General features: G+C 48.7%; 1 protein-coding gene across 1 annotated transcript in view; it reads left to right on the top strand.

Moving 5' to 3' along the window:
* Window positions 1-8,863: 8,863 nt before the first annotated feature.
* The window catches only part of LOC149360440 (thiol S-methyltransferase TMT1B-like), a 19,775-nt gene continuing 2,988 nt past the window's right edge, over window positions 8,864-25,650 (top strand). The window contains exons 1-2 of the mRNA XM_089569282.1: window positions 8,864-9,229; window positions 23,395-23,544. Coding sequence (XP_089425408.1) covers window positions 8,864-9,229; window positions 23,395-23,544 — 516 coding nt within the window. The remainder of the gene's footprint in view (window positions 9,230-23,394; window positions 23,545-25,650) is intronic.

Raw genomic sequence — 25,650 nt, 5'->3', positions numbered from 1 at the left:
CCGGTAGAACGGGCCGCACACCTCATCGAAACATTAGCAAAAAGTGCCACCTTTACTTGTCGTCCACCTCCCACCCGCATGATTTTTTTTTTTTCAATCTTAGCGAACCGTGACGTCGTAGTGGCATCCTCTGCATACGTGACAAAAGCAATAGAGGCTAGTTTTAGAGCGTTTTGGCGAGAAGTTTTGGCGTGCACTGTGATTCGTAAACGACTGACATAATGCGGAATTCGATAGAGCGCTTAAAAATGACGTACGATCTAGTGTGATACCGCCAAATGCGAGTTAGTTGCGCTAGCTTTTCAGTTAGGTTTCCGTTGTAGGCTCGGTTTTCCATGTCCAGCAGGTTACAGACAAAGTTTGGAGGAATCGTGCCGTGAGAGCCTTATTGCTAGCGCAATGAATTGGAGAGGGCATTTATAAGCTCCGCCTTAAGGGTATGACGCGATAGATTCAATGAGTTAACGCCAATGCATCCGGAATTAGTCGTTCTCTGATTAGCATTCATAGATCGTTGTGAGTCCTCATGCCACTCCTAGCGCACTAATACAGTTGTCAAGTGAAGCGCCGCTGCCCTGCAATGACAGCTGCTACCACCGGAGGGGCTTGTGAGGCTCAAATTGCTCTTCCCGAGTAATTTACCAGCTACTGGTCACGATGGGTATTCTCCTCACAATCCGGTGGCAAGGTTTTGATAGTGTCAAAAGGCTATGCGACCTATATGGCCCATCTAGGCTGCTTCAAGGTCAAGTACGCTCAGCTAGGAGCTACTGAAACAGAAGCAAAATCAGTGAGTGGTGGTCTAAGTGCTATCGCGCTAGACGTTTGGGATACTGGCTGATTCCTGGATGTAGGCCGAAGCCACCTAGGCAAACTGAAAGAGAAGGTTCCAGCAGCGTTGAATGAGGTGGGAAATGACAGTTACAACTAACATAGTATGAAGAAGGAAAGCCAATGGCCCCCATTGTCATGTAAAAAACCGCAGCGCTGTTCTTACCATTTAACTACTCACCTTTGCAGCTCACAATATGCCCCCCCCCCCCCACCCCCCACCTGTCTACATACTTCGATGCATGAATACCACAACCGTTGAGCAGTCTACTAGCACAATTCTTCTAGGCTGTAATCGGCAGGCTCGTAACCCACACTGCCATCTTCTGTGCATTTAATTAACCGGCATCTCATTTTCAATGCATCAATATAGCACGAGGATTCAAGGCTGCGACGTTGTTTAAGAAACATCTTGCATATATGTCGATGCACTCTCAACTCTGCACAAAGATCTTCAGCAGCTTGATAGTTACAGAAGATACACGCATTAGTAGCTCAGTAGAAATAGCTGCCATGCACTGAGCCGGAACCACTTGATGTCGGAATTAATCATCAGTCTTCCATTACGGCGTGTGTACAGCTTTGAGATATCGATTCCCATGCGAGCTTATAGACAGCCTGTGGCTATGAGGTGCGGTATTACCTAGTGCTTTGCCTCTCGTTTTAGGTTGATGAATACCGACCTTTATTGTCTTCAGCAACCTTGCTCTCACCCCAGGCCAATGGCTTCTATCAGTGGTTGCCTATTGGACTTATGTCCGCATCAGAGACTCTTAACACAAAGTGAAACACGCCCTTCACAAGTGGCCCTTTCAGGACACTCCTGTCATGGTTTGAGCCGAAAAATGTTAGTACACATAACTTTGCCCTAATGGGGTGAATTTGCAGGGGATATGAGAAGAGAAGGTTAGCTCAGGATTGTGCCGGCCAGTTTACAACAAGCACTTTTCCATAGAAGATCACGGCCGTGCACAGGTGACTCTACAATGTTCGCCTATGTTCTGAACATTGCACAGTGCTTATCTACTCCATCCAGCATACTTAAACGGCTTGCTTCCTTTGCTTGCCTTGCTTGCCTTGCTTGCCTTGCTTGCCTTGCTTGCCTTGCTTGCTTTGTTTGCTTTGTTTGCTTTGTTTTCTTTGTTTGCCTTGCTTGTTTTGCTTGCGTGCTTTTGCTTTTGCTTGCTTTGCTTTGCTTTGCTGCACTCGACACATCCGCGTGAAAAGACTACATCCGGGCTACGGCGTTAGTCCGCGTCCAGCCGGCCGTTAAGGCGTATGTTCACGTTTCCCCAACCCGTGGCGCAGAGTCGCAGCCACGGCAGGTTCGGACTAAATAGGCAACGGCAGAGTACGCTAGGGAATAGTTTATTGTCCTAACGCGAGGTAAAGCGCTCTGCGGAAGAATGTTCTATCCGATCAAATTGAAGTTCAATAGCTCACCTAGTCGTCGTTGTCGACCGGCATTGGGTCCGGGGGTCGGCGGGCAGGAAGGGATCCCTCGCCCCAGGTCAGCAGTAGGCCAGCGGCAAGACAGAATTTTCCGCCGCGAGCTCCTCTTTTAACCCCTCGGGCATTGTCGAACCAGGAGCAATGAGTTACTCACAAGATCAGCGATGCAACCCTGCCCTAATGGCCAGCGCGGTGTCGGGACGTCACGTCATTGCTGGAAACGGAGAGAGTAGCCTGAGTGCCTCCACTCCACATTCCTGGTGGCAAACGTGCGTAGACTCGCCACTCCGGCGCGTTCGCCTCTGACGCGGGGACGAGGAAGGATACCAGTGTATACCACATCCTCGCCTTCTTAAGAAGCCTCCAGAACCCAGAAGCAGGACAACGTAATCTTCTCCGCCATCCAGGGATTGAAGCTCCGAGTTCTTTCGCTCCCGCCGGTAATCAGTTGACGTCCGCGCCACGTCCGCGCCGATCAGCTGCTCCGAAGGCCAGGCTTCCTACGAGATGCCGATGTGGAAAGGCACCTTGCTCCCAAAATGGTCTTCCGAGCACACACTGCTACGCCACTCGGGTGAAACTGGTGGACCAGCTCCTTAGCGCCGTCTGCAGTTGCTTAAAGGCCAGGTCCATTAAGCAACCGCAGGATGCAGAACTGGGTCAGGTGGCTCCAGGGAGAGGGGCTGCGGCGCTACTATGGTTCAGGACGCGGTTAGGCTGCCCTGGCATACTTGGTCAGTTTACGAGGGCCCAGGGCTGCAGTGGTAGTAGGGCCGCAGCTCTGCTGTCTCCAGGGGTTAGGCCAGCTTGCTTCAAGGTAAGCGGATGCGGCGGTCTGTGACAGCGGCCGGTTGCGCTCTCGCCAGGCGGCGGCGTACAGTCGACAGGCGGGCAGCTCCGATGCGGTGTGGCAGGTAGGAGGGGCGGCCTGGATACAGCAGGGTGGCGACTGCAGGTCGCGGGCGGGGCCTAGCGTCGTGCCTTGGGCGCGGCAAGTTGCCGAAGCTGGATGGTGGCTGGTTGTTGGTAGTGGTGAACGATGCCATTCTGATGTGCGCTGCTTCTTTTCTATCTGCGCTGAAAAGGTCAACACGGATGTAGCCAACTCCTGCAGCGCGTGCTACATAAATGTTCAGCCCTCACGAGTGTCATTGCAGCGGTGTCATCTATTGGCCTTCCTGAGATATTAGTTACCTGGATTTCAAACTATTTAACTAACCGTAAGCAGTATGTCTCGATTGATGGAGAGGAATCGGACGCTCTTTCAGTCACTTCTGGAGTGCCTCAAGGGAGTATACTTGGACCTTTATTGTTCTTACTATATATTAATGACATCGTCGACACAACTGTTCCGGGCGTTGAGATTCGATTGTTTGCGGATGATTGCTTGCTGTACAGAGATATTACATGTTCAAATCACCAGATTGACCTGAACACTTCTCTAACATCCTTACATGGTGCCAGAAATGGGACATGGCTTTAAACAAAGAAAAAACAAACTTCCTTCGCGTGACACGTAAAAAACATATTTTTGAGCGCAGGTATCATCTCGGACAAACATCACTACAGGAAGTTTCCAGTTTTAAATACATGGGTGTAACATGAACTAACAATCTGTCTGGAATTCACATATGGAAAATATCTGTTCGTCCGCCTTTCGCAAACTCTATTTTTTAAGAAATAAACTTTCCAAAGCTCCCCCTCAGGTTAAACTTCTCGCGTTTAACTCACTAATCAGGCCTAAGCTCGAATATGCATGCGTGGTGTGGGATCCTTATACTAATACCAATATTAAGAAAATTCAAAGAATCCAAATAAAAGCCATAAGATTTATTTATTCTAAATTTTCACCCTTTGATTCTCCGTCTGAGCTAATGAAACCTAATAGTATCCAAATCGTTCAGGTAAGAACAACAAATATTTGACGAGAATTTCTTTCCTTGCTCATAAATAACAAACTGGCTCTTGATCCTGCACCCTATTTATCGTTTTTAGCTACACGCATCACACGTCACCATCATCCCGGTTCACTTACCCCGTACTTTGCTAGAACTGACACTTTTAAATTTTCCTTTTTCCCGCGTACCATCAGTGAGTGGAATTCTCTGACATGATAAAATGTAAGCGCATAGTCATCCTGCATGCCTTTTATTTTTAGTTTTTCTTTTTATTTTGCTTGTTACCCGTGTATCTGTGTTATCTTGTTCTGCTTGGATCTGTAAGATGATCTCCAGTATGAAATAAACAAATAAAAATAAATTAGGTTATACACAGGTCAGTCTTACGCGATATTGACCGGCATGAGCGGCCTGTACGTTCATGAATTTAACGAGACTGCGTGCCGGCCTGCGTCCTCGCTCTAGACTGCGCAAGCAGCTTTTACTTCAGCCTAAGGCGCAAGTTAAAGCGGGACGCAGGCTTCGCCGGCTGATCGCAACGCTTGTTTTCCGACTGCGGCGTGGGTTGGGCTGTGCCTTCAACCCACTCATCTCTGTGCACGTAACGTTTCAGGTCGCACACGTGCACCGGTCCGCCTGTCGGTTTCGACTGCAAGTACTCGAGCCTGTAAACGAGCGAGGAAAGCCGTTCCCTCACGTGGAGCGGCCCGATCCATTTCGGCGCGAACGAGGCAGCGAACAGTATGCTAGCGTCGCTGAGAACGTGTTGGCCCCAAAGCAGCAGATCGCACACTCCGTAGTAAACATGTCGTTCTGAGCAGTCGCACTGCGGTTTCCGCTGCGCCCTAGCAGTGCTCAGGTAGCGACGAGCCTTGCGTAAGGCCTCCGTCATCTAAGCGCGCAGCTGCGTCGCGTATTCAGCTCATGCTGACGAACCGACTGGCGTCTTCCTTCTGTCCGTTAGAACCCAGTCCTTCGGATTTAGCAGCTCTCTGCACATTTGAGAGAATATAGCACATACCCAGTCGAGCGGTTAAAGGTTGAACACACAGCAAACGCGATCTCCGGCAAATAGGAGTGCCAATCTCTGTGCCTCTCAGAGTATGCGACAAGCTTGTGCTTGATGTTGCGGTGACTCGTCCCATCGGGTTTTACTGAGCTTGATAGGTGGTCGTTTTCTTGTGCTTAATGCCCAGCGCAGCGGTAGGACGCCTTGTCCGGTATCGTCTGCTCTGGGAAACCGAACCTGCTGAATACGTCCATCAGGTTCACCATCATCACTCCTGCCGTACGCTTTCCAAGGGGGGAGAGTCAGACCCACTTAGTAAAGTGATCTGTGACCACCAGCAAGAAATGGTTCCTACTGATTGTCATGGGATACGGCCCCATGATGTCACACACTGGGCTGTGCCAGGGAGTGTGGCTGTTAATGGGCTGCATGAGGCTGGGCGGTCGTCCCCCTCGGGGTTTCACGCTTTGGCACAAATGGCATGAACGTATTACGTCCCATTTTATGCCAGGCCAGATAGCAATGTGACACAAATTAGTTTAAGTCTTGGGACCTCTTGCATGCCCACCGATGCCCGAGTTATGAAAGTAGCGGAAGAGTGCCGCTCTCAACACTCGCGCTATCGCCACCTTGAAAACCTCACTTTGTAGTTCTCGTAGGGGATATGCCTCAGCAGGACGCCGCCAGAATCCAGCAGATAATTATCCAGCGCGCTCACGGCCCTACCAGCTGTTTCCAAACGCTCCGCACTGACAACAAAGCCAGCTGTCTCTGTGTGCGCGGCTGCCCGGCCGCCCGGCTCCCGGAGCCCGTCGAACAACCTTCGACAAATGGAATTCCTCTGCAGAGCTTCGAGCAAGTCCTTTCTGCTGAACACGATCCCCACGGAACTCGCGCAGTACACGTGGTTCACGCTCTCGCTTCCCTTACATGGGATACAGCTCGGTTCTGTCCCTCACTCTCTCTCTATCGGGCAGTCGGTCGCGTGACCTTCCTCGCTCTGGACAGGCGCTCGCGAGAGTGCGTCAGCCACGGTGCTTGTCTTCCCTTTGCGGTAGCGCACGGTTAAGTCGTCACGCTGCTGCAACAGGGCCCAAGGCGCTAGGCGGCCGCTCGGCTCGCTGAGTCGTCTAAGCCAGGTGAGCGCCATGTGATCCGTCGCGATCACAAGTGCCACCCCGTCAACGTAGTAGTCGAACATTCGCAGAGCAGGAACTATCGGGAGACATTCCTTTTCTGTCACTGAGCACTTCCTTTCTGCCGGCGTCAACGAACGGCTCGCGAATGCTACCGGACGAAACACGCCTTCATGCTGCTGAAGCAGTACTGCACCTAAGCCCAGGTCGCTTGCGTCTGTGTGGATCACAGCCTCCCTGCTTAGGTCGGGTAGCTGTAACTCAGCCGCGTCCACGAGCACCTTGGTGAGGCTGCGCAGTGCAGCGTCTTCCTCGTGACTCTAACTCCAGCCCTCGTCCGTCTTCAGAGGCCTTGTCGTAGGCGCCTGCAGCGCTCCGAAATCTGGGATTAACTCGTAATAAGTTCGCCATCCCCAGGAAGCTTCTGAGACCAGCTAGATCTGTCATCGATGGAAACGTAAGCATAGCCTCGAGCTTATCATCGCACGGCACAATGTGGCCTTTGTCGATCGTGAACCCCAACAGCGTTATTCGGGTCACGGTAATCTGTGCCTTCTTCGCGTTCAAAGTGATTCCCCGCGGACCTCAGCCTCTCGAAGACGTCCCTCAAATGGAGTAGGTGTTCCTCGAACTTTTTCTAGTACACCACGATGCCGTCTAGGTATGCGAGCCCATGTTGCCACTTCGCATATCCCAGAACAAGGTCCATTAGGCCCTGATAAGTAGCGGGTGCTCCTAGCAATGCAAAAGACATTCTCTTGAATTGAAAAAGACCTGCGTGACAAGAGAAAGCAGTTTTCTCCTTATCACGCTCATCAATTTCAACGTGAAAGAACCAGCGGCTAGAATCGAGCATAGTGAAGTAATTCGCCCCATTTAGGTTGGACACTAACGAAGAAATGGTTGACTGCACGCGTCCTTTCTCGTAACCTCATTCAGTCGGCGGTAGTCCACGCAAAGTCGATACGTATCGTCTTTCTTTGGAACTAAGGCTACCGCTGTTAGACCTCCCGACAACGCCAGTGTCAATAATTAAGCGAGGGGCGACCCCGAGTCGCCCCTCGCTTAAACGACGGCCGCTATCCCTTGAGCAACGGCGGCGTCTTCAGCCAGCTGGAGGAGCTTGATCTGTGTCCCCGGGTCGGAACTGAGAACTAGAGCCCCCCAGTGATCACAGTCGGTAATGAATTGACTCGTGGGGCGCATTTCTTCATCAAGGCATGAAAATCTGGTGCGGGTTACAATCGATGTCTGCAATTTTGCTGGCCTTGAAAAAGTGGTGCCCATTATTATCTACTAAATACGGTATTTAAAATGATCACAAATACATAGATGGATTCTTGAAAGTGTACAACGAACACAAACTGCTCGAACTTTCCAGAGATACCGGCTTCAGTGGCAATTGCTGTCGTCCGGTGAGCCAGAGTTCGTAGGTCAGAATTCCGGAGTACAAACGCCCGCCTGCTGTGCGATGTCAGATACCTTAAGGCGGCGGTTTCACCGTTGTGCGGCCACTGGCAATTTACACTTTTTTACAGGATCGCTATAGCCCTCGCGTTTATGAGAGAAAAAATAATGCTAGTTCATTAAAAAGACCAAGGTAGTTTCACCGATATGCATGGCTAATTGCAATATCTTTCGGTACGAGTATAGTGAGCAGAAAACGTGGCGCATAAAACATAATAGTTTTGTTCGACTTGCCTTCTTGTGTGCAAAGTTTAGGAAAAGCTGTTTCAACAAAATGAAGATGCTTCTGCAGCGTTTAAATAAAACTTGTTTTCGCAATCGTCTTAGGTTGCTCAAAGCCAACATTTCATCGTCTTTAACGAAGTTGCATCTGTTCCAAAACTACAGCCTGTCGCAGTGGTCACCCGTAGGACTAATATCTGCTTCAGGAATTTCCAGCACAGAAAGTGAAGCACGCACATCTCAGGCGCCCCTTCCGGGCACCTTTGTCGTGTTCTGAGCAAGATAATGTAAGCGCACATATTGTTTCTCATTTGGCGCGAATTTTCAAAGGAGAAAAGATGGTGTTTCCTAGGATTGAGCCCCGTACTTTACTCCCGGTACTCTGCTATAGAAAGATCACTGACATGCACTCGTCATTCTTCTGTACTCGTATCTATTCTCTATAGTGCAGTGTGCTTATGCAGCATGCTGGAGAGGCTTGCTGGAGCAGAACGGTAAAAGTTATTCAATCGCAGACTGCCTGGCGTGACAGTAAGCCCACCTGACGTCAAAGTTTCGTTCTTTTTGTGCGTGACCACAACTGTTACCCTATACAAAAATTAGTTTTCAAAGTTAGCCTGATGCCGCCTGCGTCACCGCCTTCAGCGACGCGTGTCAAGATATTCGTACGACGACCTCTGCCACAGGATCCAATTTATGCAATCACTTGTCAAAGGTCTCGTGATATTCTGTAGTGGCAGGCCGGCCGGCCGCCAATGCTTGCCGCATGAGTATGCGAGCGGTTCTTTAAAAAGAGACAACCATATGCTCATGCTCAGTGTAGAGTGAAAGTGGGCAGAAGAACAGTCATGTTCGGATTCGTGCCGCCACTTTTGTGGATGGTTTTCCTTCATTTCTTCGGGCTTCTGCTGCTGCTGCCGCTTCTCCTGTCCCTCAGAGTGCGGCAGGTCTTCTTCGCCGCCTTCTTTCGCCTGGCGAGCGTCGTCTGGGCCGAAAGCTTTGCCAAGGCACGACGGCTTGCCCTAGAACCACTCCATTCGTTGGAGTCACACGACCCCGAGCTCAGGAAAAGGGGCTCGCTCAGGGTGCTGGAGATCGGCGCAGGACATGGCTGCAACTTCGAGTATGTGACGCGTCCCATCAAGTACACGAACGTGGACCCCAACAAGGACTTCGGCGCTGCCTTCTTGGAGCGACTCAAGAAGAACCCCAAGGTATATCAATGACGGAGGAATAGTTATTGCTGGACACAACCCTATGTAAATGCTAAATATTTCGTTTGGGCGCTCTTTTGTCGTCCGATTGCGTCTCACACATGAACCGGTATAGGCGGCGGGCACGTCTTAGCCAAGTGAATATTCCCCTTTACCTTTCCATGGTCCGCGACGAGCTAATAGAGAAGTAGCATTCAGCTCCTGTCGAGGAGTTCCTGACTGACGAAAAAGTCGACGTGGTAACAAAAATGTCTTCCCCAGATGATAGTATGCGTTCCTCAGAAAAGTTAATATTCTGTTTCCTGTTCTATAATCTTGTTTGTAACGTAACCGCCTCACAATAAACGCCTACTTCGATTATTTGTTACACTCTTAGTCTGTAAGCAAGGGCGGTGGGTTTACAAATGCTTTACTCGCATCAGATTTGGAGGTTCGTGTTGACGAACCGTACATCCGCGAAAGGAAGTAAATAGCATCAATAGGCTTGGTGGGTACGAAGACGTGAACATTCCGTAAAATACAAAAGAGCGCAAAGAAATATAGCAAAAGTATACCTAATCATCAAACAAGTGAACGGAAAGGGAAACTCGTTATTGCATACATGACGGAAGCTAACAGTCACCGATGCTAAAGAAAACTGCCTTTCTTGTGCTGGTCTCTTGAGGACTTATCCGGTGGCTAATGTCTGCAATTTTTTACATTTATTTTTGCCTTTTAAAGGATGAGAATCTCATATGGTGCAAGGATACTCAATAACGCCTAACATGCAATTTATGCAACACTTCTCGAGTGCTTCTAAGGTGATAATAGCTCGTGTTACTCCTCGGGAAGCTGAGACCCTGAAAAGCCTGGTGACCGAGTGGTCAATACGCCAGCTTCAAGATAAAGAGGGCACGAAGAATACACCTATATTGTATTCAGTGAGACGTTTTTTAAACATTTTGTCTATATCGTACTGAAACTTCTCTGGCACTCTTTTTCTAGAAAACGTCATACGTACCTTCTTGCAGCGCAATTTAGTTACAAATGATGTGGCGCCATCTAGTTACGAAAGGTAAAAGCGCATGGTGGACGATGCGAAGGGAGTATTAATTTACGCGGAAAGGCGCACTGTCGAGAGCATAAACTATAACAAAAGATGACGAACATTACTGACAGAAAAACACTGCACTATGAGGGATAGTTTATCGAGATGTGGTCACGTGATGGGTTATACTTATAATAGTGTTTTTTATGGTGTACGGTTTATGGAGGTTTAACGTCCCAAAACGATTCAAGTTATGAGGGACGCCGTAGTGAAGGGCTCCGGAAATTTTTTACCACTTGGGGCTCTTTAACATGCACTCACATCGCATAGTGCACGGGCCTCTGGAATTTAAAAAAAAAAATTGGTAAATTGGTATTTTGAGGAAACGAAATGGCGCAGTATCTGTCTCACATATCTCGGTGGAAACATGAGCCGCGCCGTAAGGGAAGGGAGAAAGGTGGGAATGAAAGAAGAGAGAGAGAACGAGGTGCTGTAGTGGAGGTCTTCTGAATAATTTCGACCACCTGGGTAGTAGTAGTAGAAAACTTTTATTTAGATCTTTTAAGAGATTTGCGGATTCGAAGCCTCCGTCGTCTTTCGTGGCGCCGGCGACTTGAGGCTTCTCTTCAGCAAGGTTGGGCTCCTAGTCCAGGGCTCCACTGAGTCGCGCTGCATCAGTAGCGTGCCGCACTAAGGCCCTTTGGGCCGCGAGCTCGCTGCTGGTGAGCCGGCTCTCCCATTGCTCCGCACTCGGGAATTCGTGTTGGTGGAATGCTTTATTTCGTTCGCACTCCCATGTGATGTGGTATAGTGTGGGTGTGTCGCCGCACCAGGGGCAGTTTGCTCTGTATTGTGTTGGTGACATCTTGTTATAGATGTACAAGTTGGGGAAGGAGTTTGTTTGTAGCCTACGCCAGCCGACTGCTTCCTCCCTCGTGAGGGCTTTGTGTGGTGGTGGGTACTGGAATCTAGTCCCTCTGTATAGTTGTAATGTCTCTGTGTATCCCCCCTCGCATGCTAGTAGCTGAAGCTCCAGAACATCTGACATGCCTGCTCGGTATGTAAGCCCTCGAGCTAGGCTGTCTGCTGTTTCGTTCCCCGGTACGCCTGCGTGGCCTGGGACCCAGATTATGTGTTGTATGGGTGTCTTCTCAGCAGAGGCTGCTGCCCCACTGATTATCCTGAGGGCCATGCCGCTAATTCTGCCCTTCGTACAGTTTTTACACGTGTCTTTCGAGTCTGTTAAGATGCTTAGGGATCGGCCTTTCCTATAGACCTCCTTCACCCCGCGACGTCACGGAGATGCGGTGGCGCTGATGTCAGTAGCGACTTTCGCGTGGTAGGCAAAACTGGTTCCGGCTGCCCGTGCCTACCGCAGGTGCCGCAGCTACCGGCGACTGCATCGTGGCTACGCACTGCAGAAGTAGCATGTGCTGACCAGCAGTGTCGTTGTCTATCCACGTAGTATCATAAAACGGAAAATTAGATTAGCCTTAATAGGTTTCTCGCAATAAATACCGCAATAGGAAATGGGCCGCGGTAGTAAAAGCGCGAAGTCTGGGTGTCGACAGGCGCTGCCAGTCAACGTACTTCATAGCAGGGAAATTTTTGCGTTCATTCAAATGAACAACAGCATGGTACGCTTAAAACTGCGCAAGGAAAAAAAAAAGCATGTAGCTGCGCACGTACTTATCACCCTGCGCTGGTGTGCACGGGCGCCGGCAAGGTCATTCACCATCAACGACTGCATTATTTTGTTGATAGCACATCATGTTTTAACGTGTGTAGAAGTTATACGAAAATATAATGGCGCGTTTTAGGGCATTTAATATATTCTTGAAACTATTTCTTAACATGACCGACATGATCATTTGATTCTAGTAGAAAGCAGTCTGGTAAGTTGTGACAATATTGCGCGGTCACGTTGGCATGCTTCGAACAGCGTACTTTAAGTGTGCTAAAAACCAGATCCCTTTCATTGCATCATGCATGTGTTATAAGTTGAAGTAGTACATGATCGCGAAGCCTGTTTGGAAAGAAGCAACCGCAGGCGGGCTACCAAAAGAGCACGTAGCGAGATTTACAGGGGATGAGGCAATGAAAAGTTGTTTCTTTATTGATGCATGATATATATAACCAAATTTGGCGCAAATATGAAATTGCTCTGGTAATTTTAGTAATGCGTTTTATTTTCAGCTATACCTGGTACAGTTCTTCGGTAATTACAATTAACACCCTCATAAAGTCACCCCGGGTCTTGAATAATTAAGTATAAAGTGCGGAAAGTTTTTATGCCAGCATGTCCCCAAAGGCCTGTTCTCTATGATGGCCGTATTACTTCTTTTTTTATTAAATTATCAGTGCTTATGCTTGCATAGTCACATGAAAACTTTTGTTATAAAAATAACTAACATACTACTGCTCCTGTATTAAAAAAATCGGGACATTTATTGCACATCTCTACGTATCTGGAACCGTTCGCGACAAATAGAATCATTGTATTTCCATTATTTACAAATTTACGAAGGGGGGAGGGATGCCAATCACTGAAAATGTGGTAGATCACAAAACAAACCTTTGAGTTCACTCCCTTGTTATAGCCTATTCGCTTTCGCTTTGGTCAAAGAAATGCGGCACTGAAATCAACGAAACCTCTGATCCCTCTTCGTACTGATGCTACCATTGTGGTACTCCGTCGTCGGAAGCCCGAAGAATTCGCGACGTGCAAGGACCATCAGAAACCCCATTACCTCGCAATTTTTTACGACCACAGATCAAAAAACCGTAATTTTATGAATTTCTACTGAATACTTTGTTATATTTTTCGTCACAAAACCAAAGACCCAGGGCTAGGAAAGAATATAATTTCAGGAATTCAAACTTTTCACTAAATCGGCCAGTTTAAGAAGGGGAGAAGTCGGCCTGGCTGGTGCCTGATCTGACGGCTAAAAACAGCGGTTACGCGAGACATGAGATCGGGACACGATCGACGCTGTCCTCACTTTTCGCACTGCGCGACACGTGTGTCAACAGATAGTGAGCGCACGTCGGCTCTGCCGAAAAAACGCCAGTGCTTACCTCACTACTGTCCTGAGGTAAAATCATTCTGGCTAGTGCCAAAACTTATCATTTTATTCAATGCCTAGGTACGATACACTGCGGCGAAATACGCCGTACATGGCCAGTGCGAGTGTGTGTACTTCGAGGAATACTAAGTTGAAAGCATCAACCATTGCTATGGTTCTCAGAAACTCAAAACGCGCCTACAAGCCTTGAAAACCGGCGCTGCACCACCTCAACTCGACGCCACTCCCTGGCCTCTTGCCTACCGCGAGCCTGCTAGCGACCGCAGCGCCACCTCGCTTGTTTGCAAACATGGAGGAGGTCTATAGCCTTCTGCTACCGCCAGCGCGACGGCAATTTCCTCGGCCTCCGTTATGCCCACGACCTCCACTGAGGCGCATGTGGCCATGTCTCCTGTGCTATTAACTACCACCGTAGCGGCTAAGCGCTTCCCTGCATGTACGTACATGGAGGCGTCCGTATAGACTGTGTTCTCTGATCGGCCTAGCCTCCTTTCTATCTGCTCGGCCCTTGCTTTTCGTCGGTCCTCGTGTAGGTTAGGATCCATGTTTTTAGGCAGGGGTCCTACATTAAAGGTCTTTCTAAGGTCGTCCGGTACGTCCGCGTATCTGTCTATGAGTCCGCACGTGTTCCGACCCAACCTTCTCAGGAGCGCCCTTCCCGTAGAGGAGCCTCTGAGTCTGATGAGTTGTGCCCCCAATTGAGCCTCGGCAAGCTCATCGAAGGTATTGCTGATTCCGAGTTGGAGTAGCTTCTCGTTTGATGCGTTTCTGGGAAGGTGTAGAGCAATCTTGTATGCCTTCCTGAGAATACAGTCGGCTTGCTCTCGCTCCGCCTTTGTTGTAGCGTGGTAGGGCAAGGAGTACATAACTCTGCTAACGATTAGGCTGTTGACGAGTTTGAGGGTATCTTCTTCTTTCATCCCGTACCTTCTCTGAGAGACTCTACTGATCATTCTGCCAACCTGCTCCGCGGCTCTTCTCAACAGGCTGATGGTATGGCTGCATTTTCGGCTGCTCTGCAGCCACATGCCTCGGATTCGTACCATGTTCTGTTCTTGGATCAGTTGCCCCTCTAGAACTACTTCCAGCGAGGCTTTGGTAGGATTTCTTCCGATCCTGATGATTTCCGACTTCTCCGTCGAACATCTGAGGCCTCTCTCCCAGACGTAGGTCTCTACGCAGGTCGCAGCTTCTTGTAGTCTGTCTTGCTTCTCCCCTAACGATCCTTGGGTGACCCACACCGTGATGTCGTCGGCATATATCGCGTGTTGGATGCCCGGGATTTCCTTGAGTCGTCTTGCTAGCCCGATCATCGCCATATTCAACAGGACGGGCGATATCACGGAGCCTTGGGGTGTTCCTTTGCAAGGCGTGGTGAAGACGTCGCTTCTCAGCTCGCCTAGTCCCACGGTCGCTGTTCTGTCGCTCAGGAAGGCCCTGATGTAGTCGTGGGTCTTCCCCCCCAGTTGGTGTTGTTGATGCCTTCCATGATGGCGGCGTGGCTCACGTTGTCGAAGGCTCAATTTATGTCGAGGGCCATGACAACGTTTTCGCCACTTCTCGGCATTTTCTCGAGTACTTCCTCCTTGAGTTGGAGTAGTACGTCCTGCGTAGACAGGTGGGCTCTGAACCCGTACATGCTGTCTGGGTACAGTTGGTTCTTCTCTAGGTGCGACTGGATCCTTTTTGTGATTACTTTCTCGTACATCTTGCCCAGGCACGACGTGAGGGAGATCGGCCTGAGGTTCTCGACCTGGAGTTTCTTGCCTGGCTTCGGGATCATTACCACTACCGCGTGTTTCCACTCGGCCGGCACTGTTCCTTCTTGCCAGAGCTTGTTGAAGTAGGCTGTGAGCTGATCTATGGCTCCATCGCTGAGGTTTCTTATGAGCGAGTTCTTGATTCTGTCCGCCCCCGCTGCTGTGTTTTTTGTTGCCGACCTGATCGCCTCGACGACTTCCTCTCTCGTTATGGGCCGATCCATGGTTGGATTCTCTTCGCCCTGGTCCGGGTCAAATGCTACGGCAGAGACCAGGTCGAAAGCTACCAAGAAGACCACCTGGGGATCTTTAACGTGCACTGACATCGCACAGCACACGGGTGCCTTTTGCGTTCTGCCTCCATCGAAACGCGGCCTCCGCTGTCGGGTTCGAACCCGCGTCTTTTCGGGTGAGCAGCCGAGCGCCATAAACACTGAGCCATCGCGGCGGCCAATTTTAAATGCCAAATTAAAATTGTAGATCGTCGTTTCTTTGAAATATCAGCGGTCAATTCGTGGAACATGAGCAGGATATTTCCATTCCGTTATATCATGACACGTTTTGGTCAGTGATCGATCCCTTTCGTTATTGAAATTTGCATATTTTAAGTGACTATTCTACATCATAAATTTCATTTCGTCGGCGCTGACATGCAGTGACGATCCGGTTTAATTGTTTCCTGCAAGCCTCGATGAACTTCACTGAATCATTGGACACTGTGCGCCGACAACTTTTGAACAGCATGGTATTTTTGATTGCTCCTAAAAGTTTTATACAACTTCTCCTAAGAACTAAAAGCGTCCTTATTCCTACCGGATGCCTTCCGCTATTATATTTCGTTGGAATCAAGAGGCGTAGAATATGGTGTGCATAACAGCTTAAACAGCGGTGACCTTTCTATTTTCGCTGATTTCGGCAATTTGCCGCACTGTGTTTTCTACCGTGTTAATTTGTGGCTGCAAGGAGTACCAGGAATAGCCATCAACCGATATCTTGAAATATCATTAGTCGACCTTTCTGCTGTGCTGTACAATAACGTTTAAAAATAAAGGGCGTCAAATATAGAATCGTGGTCCACAGCGGCCGACGACCATGCTCTTATAAGGACAACAAACTAAACATAAGAGACTGATTATTTTCTATAGGATCGTAAAGCACGTAGTTCATCATCAATAAGCAGCAATGCACAAGTGAAACCACTTCACGTGTTACTGAAGCAACCATCGTAGACATGTAAAAGAGCGAAATTTTTTTAAGCAGTGCGATTAGCATTCTTTCTTCCTATCCATTGCGAAAGACTGGAGCCAACTATCAGAACATGCAGTGCTCACATCAGGTGTACCTAAGTTCACTGCTGCTGTTCTTGATTGGTAATGTCTAGTGCCTGGTGCAATGTGGTTTTGGCACAGTGTTAAACATAATGTTCTCATGCTGTTCCGCGTTTATATACATCAAGATTTTTGCGCATGTTTTTTTCCGAACAGATCACAACCATTATAGAAGTGCTTGAACTTAGTACCGACTGGACGGCGTCTCTGTTTGGTTGCATTGTTCACCCTTCTGTTGTCTGCATTACCCTTTTACACTACTACTACCTTGGTCGTGACCGGACCGATAGTATCTCTAATAAATAAATAAACAACGTGTGTCCCATAATAAAGCTTTTGCGGCCGACTTCACCAGGTGGCTCACATACCATGTAAGTAGCTTAGCAAGGACGCGCATCTAATAACGAGAAGAACTCATCGTAGCTCTTGCAAATTACCGTCATCCGCATTCAGAGTTTACAGCGTGATCATAACAATCTGCCAGGTTACGTCCACAGCAGGACGAAGGCCTCTCTTATCGTTCGCCGACGATGACGCCAGCCGCAGCAGCGCTATTATTGCGAAAACAATACTAGTTGCACTTTCAGCCCATCGCGTAGGGAGGCCGGTAGCTACCAATGACCTTTAGTATGACCCCCTGCTGTGACATCATGCCATCTGCCGCAAAAACCAGGGGCCCAACTCGTGCCGTCGCGTAGCGAGGATGATGACGAAAAGCCTTTATTTAATAAAAGAGGTGAGGCTCTCTTAAAGAGCCCCGCAACGGGTGGAGTCCCTATTCCGGGACCGCAGCTACCAAGCGCGGCCTAACTCCTGCTCCTGCCACGCGCGGCACGCTTAGCAGTCTGACGTCACAGCTGCAAGAGCGGGGCTCCAACTAGCGCCGTCGCGTATCGAGGCCGCAGCTACCAAGCGCGGCCTAACACCCACTCCTGCCGCGCGCGGCGCGCTTAGCGGTCGGTTTGGGTGTCCACCAAGATGACAGAGAATTACTGCGCCACTTTCTTTCCTCAAAAAGCGGTGCGTTCAAAGGGCAAGGCATGGCGCAGTAATTCTCTGTCATCTCGGTGGACACCCGAATCACAGGAAGGGAGGATCGCCACCACCCGTTCGGCGCGATGCCTTACCCTTTGAACGCAACGCTTTTTGAGGAAAGGAAATTCTCTTCATCTCGGTGGACCCCCGAACTGCACCGTACAGGAAGGGAGGAAGTGGGAGTGAAAGAAGATGGAAGCTTCTAGACAATCATCCGTTAACGTCAGCCGCTCGTTTTCGCGACCGAGGAGCGCATAAATCTCCCAGCACGTGGGGGCCGTCGTGTGGTGAGTATAATGCCATGTAAAACAAATTGGCAAAACTTACATAAACATAAGCTTTACTAAGAGCGCTACCAAGACACACCGCCAGCCAAACCAGGCTCAGCCAGGGCTATTGCTTTCGCAACTTACCGGGCTTAACCAAGCTAAGCCTCTATCAAATTTTTCTTAACCCTTAACAGCTGCAGCTTTCGTTTTTCATCCTTCGAAATATTCTCCGCAGAACTTATGAATTCTACTGGTAGAAATTGTGCGCGGTGCTTAATCAGCCTCACAGCGACCGAATCTGCCACAAGGTGATCCAATACTCATGAAGCAGTGGAAGACAAGCTCTGGCAGGGAGCTGGACGGAAATTCTCAGTGCCCTGCCGGTTCCGCAAATAGGGCCTCGTATCCGCCAACACATTCTCCCTTGACGGTGGCCAGCGATGACCACACAGTTGAGCCATATCTATCACGTTTGAGGTCACCGCACTTTAATGCTGCACCATTAGCCTTCACATCCTGAGATTTTGCGTCCTGCTTCTCTCCCAAAAATCGCGTCCTCGAGAGCGATCAAATGACCATGTGATGTCATCACAACCTGCCCAACCGGGTGTGAGCAACCAGCCCACAGTGGAAGGCGTAAATAAAATTACTTCAATCAAATTCAGTTCCATTGCCACCTGCCCACCATGGCACTCCACATCATGCGATTTCGCACCCTCCATTAGTCATAAAAGTCACTGAGTGGTCGAGAAGCAGATGGCATCACACTATTGCGTGACCACGGCGCTCAAAGTAAAAATTGAGAAGCAATAAGGGGAGGGGTGCGCAACCGGGAAAGGGCGCGAGAAGCAGGTTGGAAGAGGCTCTCGGCGAAATCACTCAGCGGATGATAGTGTGTGTGCAAATAAAGAAATGGTGACGGTGAGAACATCGTGTGTTTGGTGAAAGAACTGGCAGAGACGCATATGCAGCATCAACGTTGGTTCTAATGCTTTCGTATTTCACTCTTAAGGTGACTAAGCGTCCCCATACTTTCTTGCCATACCAATTGGCCAAAGACAACCACGGCTAAATACCTCGAGTCAGCGTATGCCGCCACATATGAGCACACCGCTTCGTGTTAATAGTTGCGCTCTGCGTCGTCTATGTAGCCGGCGACTTTTGGACCTTTTCTAAAGTAATACAGGCTGCCGCGGTGGCTCAGTGGTTCTGGTGCTCTGCTGCTGACCAGAAAGACGCGAGTTCGATCCCGGCCGCTAAGGTCGAATTTCGATGGAAGCGAAATTCTAGAGGCCCGTGTAGTGTGCGATATCAGTGCACGTTAAAGAACACCAGGTGGTCGAAATTTCCGGAGCCCTTCACTACGGCATCTCTCATAGCCTGAATAGCTTTTGGAAGCTAAACCCCATAAACCAAACCAAAACTAAAGTAATAGAGGATCCATTTCTTTAAAACAGCAATAAAGGAACATACATTTCGCCGTTCTCCCAGTCACTTGTCCCTGAGCTGTTTCGCCGCTTTTCCAGTTGATAGCGGCTAGAATCGTAACTCCTCGCTCCGACGACATCGTCAGAAACGTACAAAAAGCCCAGGGTTAACCAGCGGTCTCCACACTAAAAAAGTGACCGCACCGCTCCGTCCGAGTACCGGCTAAATTCTCCTCTGCTCGGTGCATCAATAGAGAGTGCTCCACCGCGGAGCAAACTTGCGAACCTGCGAACCTGCACCGGATTAGCCAGTGAAAGACGCATTCACAACCGCGGTGCAAGAAAAGCTGATCGATCCACCAGCACAATTCGCCCTAAGCGGCCACCCAAAGGGGCATCTCTATAATGAAGACGCTGGTTGGGTCTCGACAGAATGTGCCGCGCCCTTATGGAATCGATCAAGCTTCGCCTTCACGCGCATGGTGTTTCGTCGTCTCCAGGGAAAGCAGATCCTTGTGAATGAGCCGTCTGCTGGCGCCTTTACTACTCTTCGCAGTCGCATAGTATTACTTTTGTTCCGACATCTTGTAGAGGGTAATCAATTCGGGGAAATCTGTAGTCGCGTCTTCCTGTACCTATCTCTGACATTGATCTTTTCTCTATTTGCCGCACTTCGAGGCGAATACTAGTGGCATATGGTCTCGCTCAAGGTCTTCACAGCAGATTTCTTCTTGAGCTCACATTTTTCTCTCTTCTCTCTTCCTTTTATCTCCACCTTACTTTTTTGTGGCGAAGATTAGTTCCAATTATGCAATATTTTGTCGTAGTGGGGCTGTGAAGATTACGCGAACAGGCTTGCTTCCAAATCACGGTCTTCGTGTTCGGGCTTTGTGCAGGTTAGCTGGAACCACTACCGAGCAGATTAATGGAATATTACAGCTTCCATTTCCGCCGCGGTATAGGAGGTGTCTGCAGTCAGAAGGAGCCGAAGGATAAACGAAATGTTGATTGAGGGGTAGCTGGTGTAGAAAGAACTTGCCTCCGATATGCTGCGGCAGTCTGGGCCAACAATCCTGCGAGAAGAGTTTGCCCTCCACAGAAATATTTGAACAGTTTGATAACGTAACATCCATATTAAAAGAATGGAGATGCATTTGATAGAAACGTCTATCCTCCTCGTCTGAAAGATGTGGTATGAAAACGTCTGAAAACGCCTGAAAGATGTGGTCCACACTGCACTATCCAGCGCGTTAAATACGAGCGGCGCACAGAAGTTGAGGCAGCTGGGGGCTTAAAAAAACGTGTGAGAGGACGGGACACTAATACATCAGCGCACAGAGGCATAAACAATACAAGTGGTGGAGGCGCCAGTGTAAAGACAGGGTCTTTTTTAGACATGACACCGGAAATCGGATCTGCGCGGTGAGGACAAAATCAGCTGCTATTGCAGGAATAAAGATTTTTGTCATTTAAGTGCATGGTCTTTTCATTTACAGAGCGAACAGCGAAAGCGAGCGATCGCGCCCAACGCAGCCGGCCCTCTTTTGGCCTAGGATTTTTCCCATTAGAACCACTTTGCCCTAAAAAGCTAGCCGCCACTGCACAATTAAGTGATCCTACCATATTCATCTCTGTTCTCAATTATGCACATTGCTTATGTAGTGCTTCCATTATGCTTAACTAGGACCACATGTGTTATTCGATTGAGAACTGCATAGTGTGTGTCTGTACATATATTGCAAGGGCGAGAAAAAGAAGTGTCCTGCCTGCAACGCCGTGTGTTTCAGTACATGGACACCATGATTTTCTCTCTTTTTTGCTTTGTGGTCACAGCCTTTACCCATAAGAAAAATAATTCTCCCGTACGCCTTCAGGCCGTCTACGTGACCGTGATCAACGATACCCGACAGTATTTTCGTACGATTACCCGTTGTTGTTGCGACTGAGAGAAGGATGAAAAATAAAGTGTACGGGCCTGCCTACTGGCTCCAGCCGAGCCATCACCGCTGCCAAGTGCAGATCAGCTTTCATATTGGAACAACATTATTGCCTAGTAGTAAGGTTAGTATAGCCTATCATACTACCTTCTATCGGCAAATTTAAAAACTTTTCAGGGCTTCAGGGGCTTCTACGCCCCTAAAGTATGCATTTCCTAAGAGAGTATCCTGCATCGCACATTTGATTTCTTTCGCCCCGCTATTCGCTGCCATCCTTTTGAAATCCTTACCTGCAAATGCGACTGCCATGAACTTCACTAACACTTTCGGCAACTTGCACAGAGATGTCTTGGTTAACACCAGATCCATCACAGCAGCTGAATGTTTAGCCCGAACTAGAAGTTCCCTCATTCCTTCTGCGTAACGTCAGCTGGTATATTACTTCGGTGTCAAGGATGTAGGACTCGCCCTGTTCGGTCCACTTGTCTTTTTTTTTTTTCACTGCGATATGTCCTCCCTGGTTACCTTAAATACGCAAGGAAGACTGCTCACCAAAACTTGCTGCGGAAAGGAGTACAACAAAGAGTTAACTTGCGCTGGTTTAATTCTCCGAACTTCTGAGTAGCACCTGCTCCTTAATTCTGGGCTACCAATCCTGCTAACATGCGCTATGCAGATAGACTTGATTCCGATCCTCAACGTTCAGTTTACTATAGTTCCCTCCCTATCACAAGGACGCAACTGCAACTGCCTTAGCAATTTAATTTTCAATCAATCCCAGGGAGAAACCTGTTCTAGTGTGCACTACGCAGCTCCTCAAATACGACTGATGCGCAGAAGCTGAGCCACATTGGCGCCGAACTGCGAAGAATTTGCATCGAAAGTACATCATAACGTTTACAACAACGACGCATGCAAGATAACACCGGTACAAGCAGCGATGGAACCTCCAGCTATTTTTCAGACATCACGATTACAACCGGGAGAAATCGGTGAAAGTGAAACCTCTTGATATTGCCGAATTAATGTTATGCATGAGCAGTTCTCTTCCCTTCTATAAAGTACAGTGCTTACAAATTTCGATAGAAAGAGGTGCATCGAAAACCTACAGCCGCAGCCCCAACTGTGCGTCGCTAGGAATGCGTGTGACTCTTTTTCCTTCTTCCAGAGTAATAAAACGGGAACGAAGCGAGAGATGTTAAAACGTAAACAACAGCTCCGACTTCTGATTTTATGGCATGATAACAGCGCCTTGTAAAGCCCAGCAAAAAAATGGAGGGATAATTAGGTTCCGCCTGAAGGGCAAGACCCGATAGCGTACAGGGTTAATTACTTGCCTGCAATGGCAGGCGCTCCGAGTGGTGGGCGTTCTGCGGCCCAGGTTGTTCTCCCGAGCGACCAATCATTAACTTAACTGCCACCCGTCACGACGGGCAGTTCGCTCACTATCTGGTAGGCAAGTTGAGATGACGCCGCAAGGTCACGCGATCCAGGTGGCCCACGTGCCTCTTCGATTGCTCTCCGGGGACCACCGGCCAGACACATGCCCCTGATGTTTCGCCAAAAACGCCGACGCCAGATTTTCTGATTAACGGGGCATTTACCGCTGTCGCGGTAAAAGCAAGCAACGCAAAAATCACAAAACCAACGCGCCTTCAGCGTGGATGAAATAATAACTACCTATCCCTGCTGTATAGCCTGGTTCTTTTCCGTCAAACGCGTTATTGGCACTGGCTCCAAGCTTTAATGAATGAGTTCACATTGTATATACCTTTTGGACTCTTTTTATTGATTACTGTTACATTTTTTGTAGGTTGTATTTTTACAGTAACTATTTGATACGCTGCTTCCCACTGTTTGCAGTTTTACCGCACTTGTTTTGGAATAGATACAGCTGAATGCGCTGATAACACAGCGCGTCATTAAACGACAGGTACTGCTCCAGGAATGCAAAGAAATTAACTTTTTCGACAGTCTTGTTGTGTAAACGTCTGACCGCCAGTGTACATTTATATTTCATGCGTATATATGTTATTGCAAGGCTCGCCGCACAGATGCTCTATCTTCATCGCTATCCATAACTTGAGTGCAACGACAAGCTAATCAACTGCTCGAGCTGGAGACATTTCTACTTACTGCGTTATAAGTCTTTTCTTAATTTTTCACTTGCACTCAAACGAGTGACAAGAAATGCTGCGTTTAAGGCTTTAATGTGACGTTGCAGTGTCAAAGTGATCTCACTTGCTCATTTAGTTCTTGGTTGAGTGTATGCTTTAAGCCGCTTTTTGCTTTCCAGGTCGAACTCGAACGCTGGATACACTGCTACGGAGAAGACATGAGGGATCTGGCCAGCGGCCAGTTCGACGTGGTCGTCTTCACCTATTTGCTGTGCTCCGTCAATAACGGCAGAAAAGTTATTGAAGAAGCCAAGCGAGTACTGATCAAAGTATGCGTCCTTTTTGCGTTGCAGTTAACTGTTTTGGAATTATGGGGGCAGCCTTCGCTCCGCACTCCCACTCTAGTGCAGTGTCTTCGCTGGCTAAGCACGATGGGGTTCGTGCTCGAGGGAAGAAAAGGAGAGACGATAATACGTGGTCACTCATATGCTATTTACTAAAACTTGCAAGTAATACACAGAGCGGGCCAGCTAGCTGCAAAACATCAAAGAGGTATTTTTCGGAATTAGAAGGCCACGTAAGAAGGTATTCCTCGGAAGTAAAAGGCTACATAAGAAGTGCTTCCGACTTAAACGCTGAGGAAGGGGCGCAACTGCGGAAGTATTGGTGGCGAACGCTTGTACGCGCCGACAATGGCGGCCGGGCATTCTCTTGCGCGCCGTATTCTTGGACAAAGCCATACCCAGGCACTAGCCGGCGCAGCATTCACTGCCACGAGCCAGAAGTGCGAGAGAGACAGCGAAAAGTAATTAGCGAGAAGCTCTGTCCAGTGACACGGTAAGGTATCTTCCCATGTGCCTGCCCCGGGAGGCGACGAGAGCGTGCGGCCACGAGCTTGGCCAACCACGTTGGCCAGTCCCGAAACCGAAAGAGACTCTCAGAGACTCAGCGGAATTTCGCGACGTCGTTGAAGGGGCACTCCCGCCGCTGCTTACACTTCCCCCATGAGGGAACTTTCCCCCGAGCCCAGACCCCGCTGTCCCGACACATGATAATGGTGAAGGTCGGCCGCGTTCAGACGGAAGTGAAGAGAGGTTTTCCAACAGGCCACTTCATTTTTTAGCCACTTTCAAGTGGCTTCCTCATATTTTTGGACAAGAAAAGGCGAATAATGCTGTGCTTGCACCCTTTCAATGCAAAATACATTCTTATTTTTGTCCTCTAGAAAAAGTAGGCTGAGTAACCCTGCACACAAGAAATAGTTGAAACTATTGGCTCTTTCTTCTTCTCGAGTTCCCGCCAGGCTACTATCCAACGCCGCCAGGTGCTCCATTACCGAACAGTTAGCAAACCAATACGCATCTTCTTCCGCTGTCAACCTGATGAAGTATCTTTTATCTTTCATGGCAACCGTTCTCAAACCGGACGTCAGAACGGTACGCATTACCATTCGCCCTGACTCTAGCGGTCTTGTTTCAGTGGTTCAAGAGGTCTTCTGAGCCCAATTACCTACCACACATTCACGTTGATTTTATCGTTAGTAAGGAATCTGGTTGGTTCCAAGGCTGGGCATACAGACTTAAAACAGGAGTAATCTATACATAACCCAAGGCCTAACACACCAAAACGTCGATGTGCGGAAACCAGTTTTGTCTCTCACAGTAGTATGCTCCAACATTTGCGCAACACTGCGAAGAAGAAAATGTCTACCAGTTTGCTCTTCCTGTAGTCACATGTCCGTCAGAAACCGGGAGAATGATGCAATCGATCAAACATAAATCCAGAGCTAACACAGTGAGGCCTAGAAAGTGAAAATACAGCGTTAGCATGAAAATAAGGAAGGTATACCAGAGTGGTTCAGTGTTCACAATATCCTAGCTGAAATCAAGAGAAAATGGACATCGGCATGGTGTTCAATACGAAAAACTGACGACCTATGATCTTTTGGGGTAGCGCAGCTAATTGCACGAGACGTCAAGCGCAGCAGGGTGCGGTACAGAGTCAGTTGGGAAGATGGGATTAGGAAGTTGGCGGGGACAAGGTGGCCGCACCTGCTGCGGGACAGCGTTAAATAGGAATCCCTGAAAAACATTTACCCTGTGGGGTATCCAGATTACGTTATAAAGGATTTCACAAAAAGAAGGCACCCACGTGCCTTTAGTGGGCGCCGAGCCCACGCCCATGCCTGAACGCAGCCCGAAACCCGAAAAAAAAAACTCGGGCCGCGCGCAGACCTCAGAACACCACGTTTTATGGCCCACAATTGCATGTCAATCCCAGTATTCTCATACTCTACCGAAAGCACTGTTAGGTGTTAGTTTCATCAGCGCTATTGTCAGTTATTCTTTATCACTAATTTATTTATCTATGCTACTGGCCTGGGGGCCATTATTGCACTGTCGCATTCAAGATGAGATCAATCAAGGAAATTAAAT

The sequence above is a fragment of the Amblyomma mixtum genome, chromosome 2 (assembly GCF_055824585.1).
Source record: "Amblyomma mixtum isolate Tamu chromosome 2, ASM5582458v1, whole genome shotgun sequence".
NCBI lineage: Eukaryota > Metazoa > Arthropoda > Arachnida > Ixodida > Ixodidae > Amblyomma > Amblyomma mixtum.
Note: the sequence above shows the minus strand (reverse complement) of the source record. Positions and strands in the feature narration are given on the sequence as shown.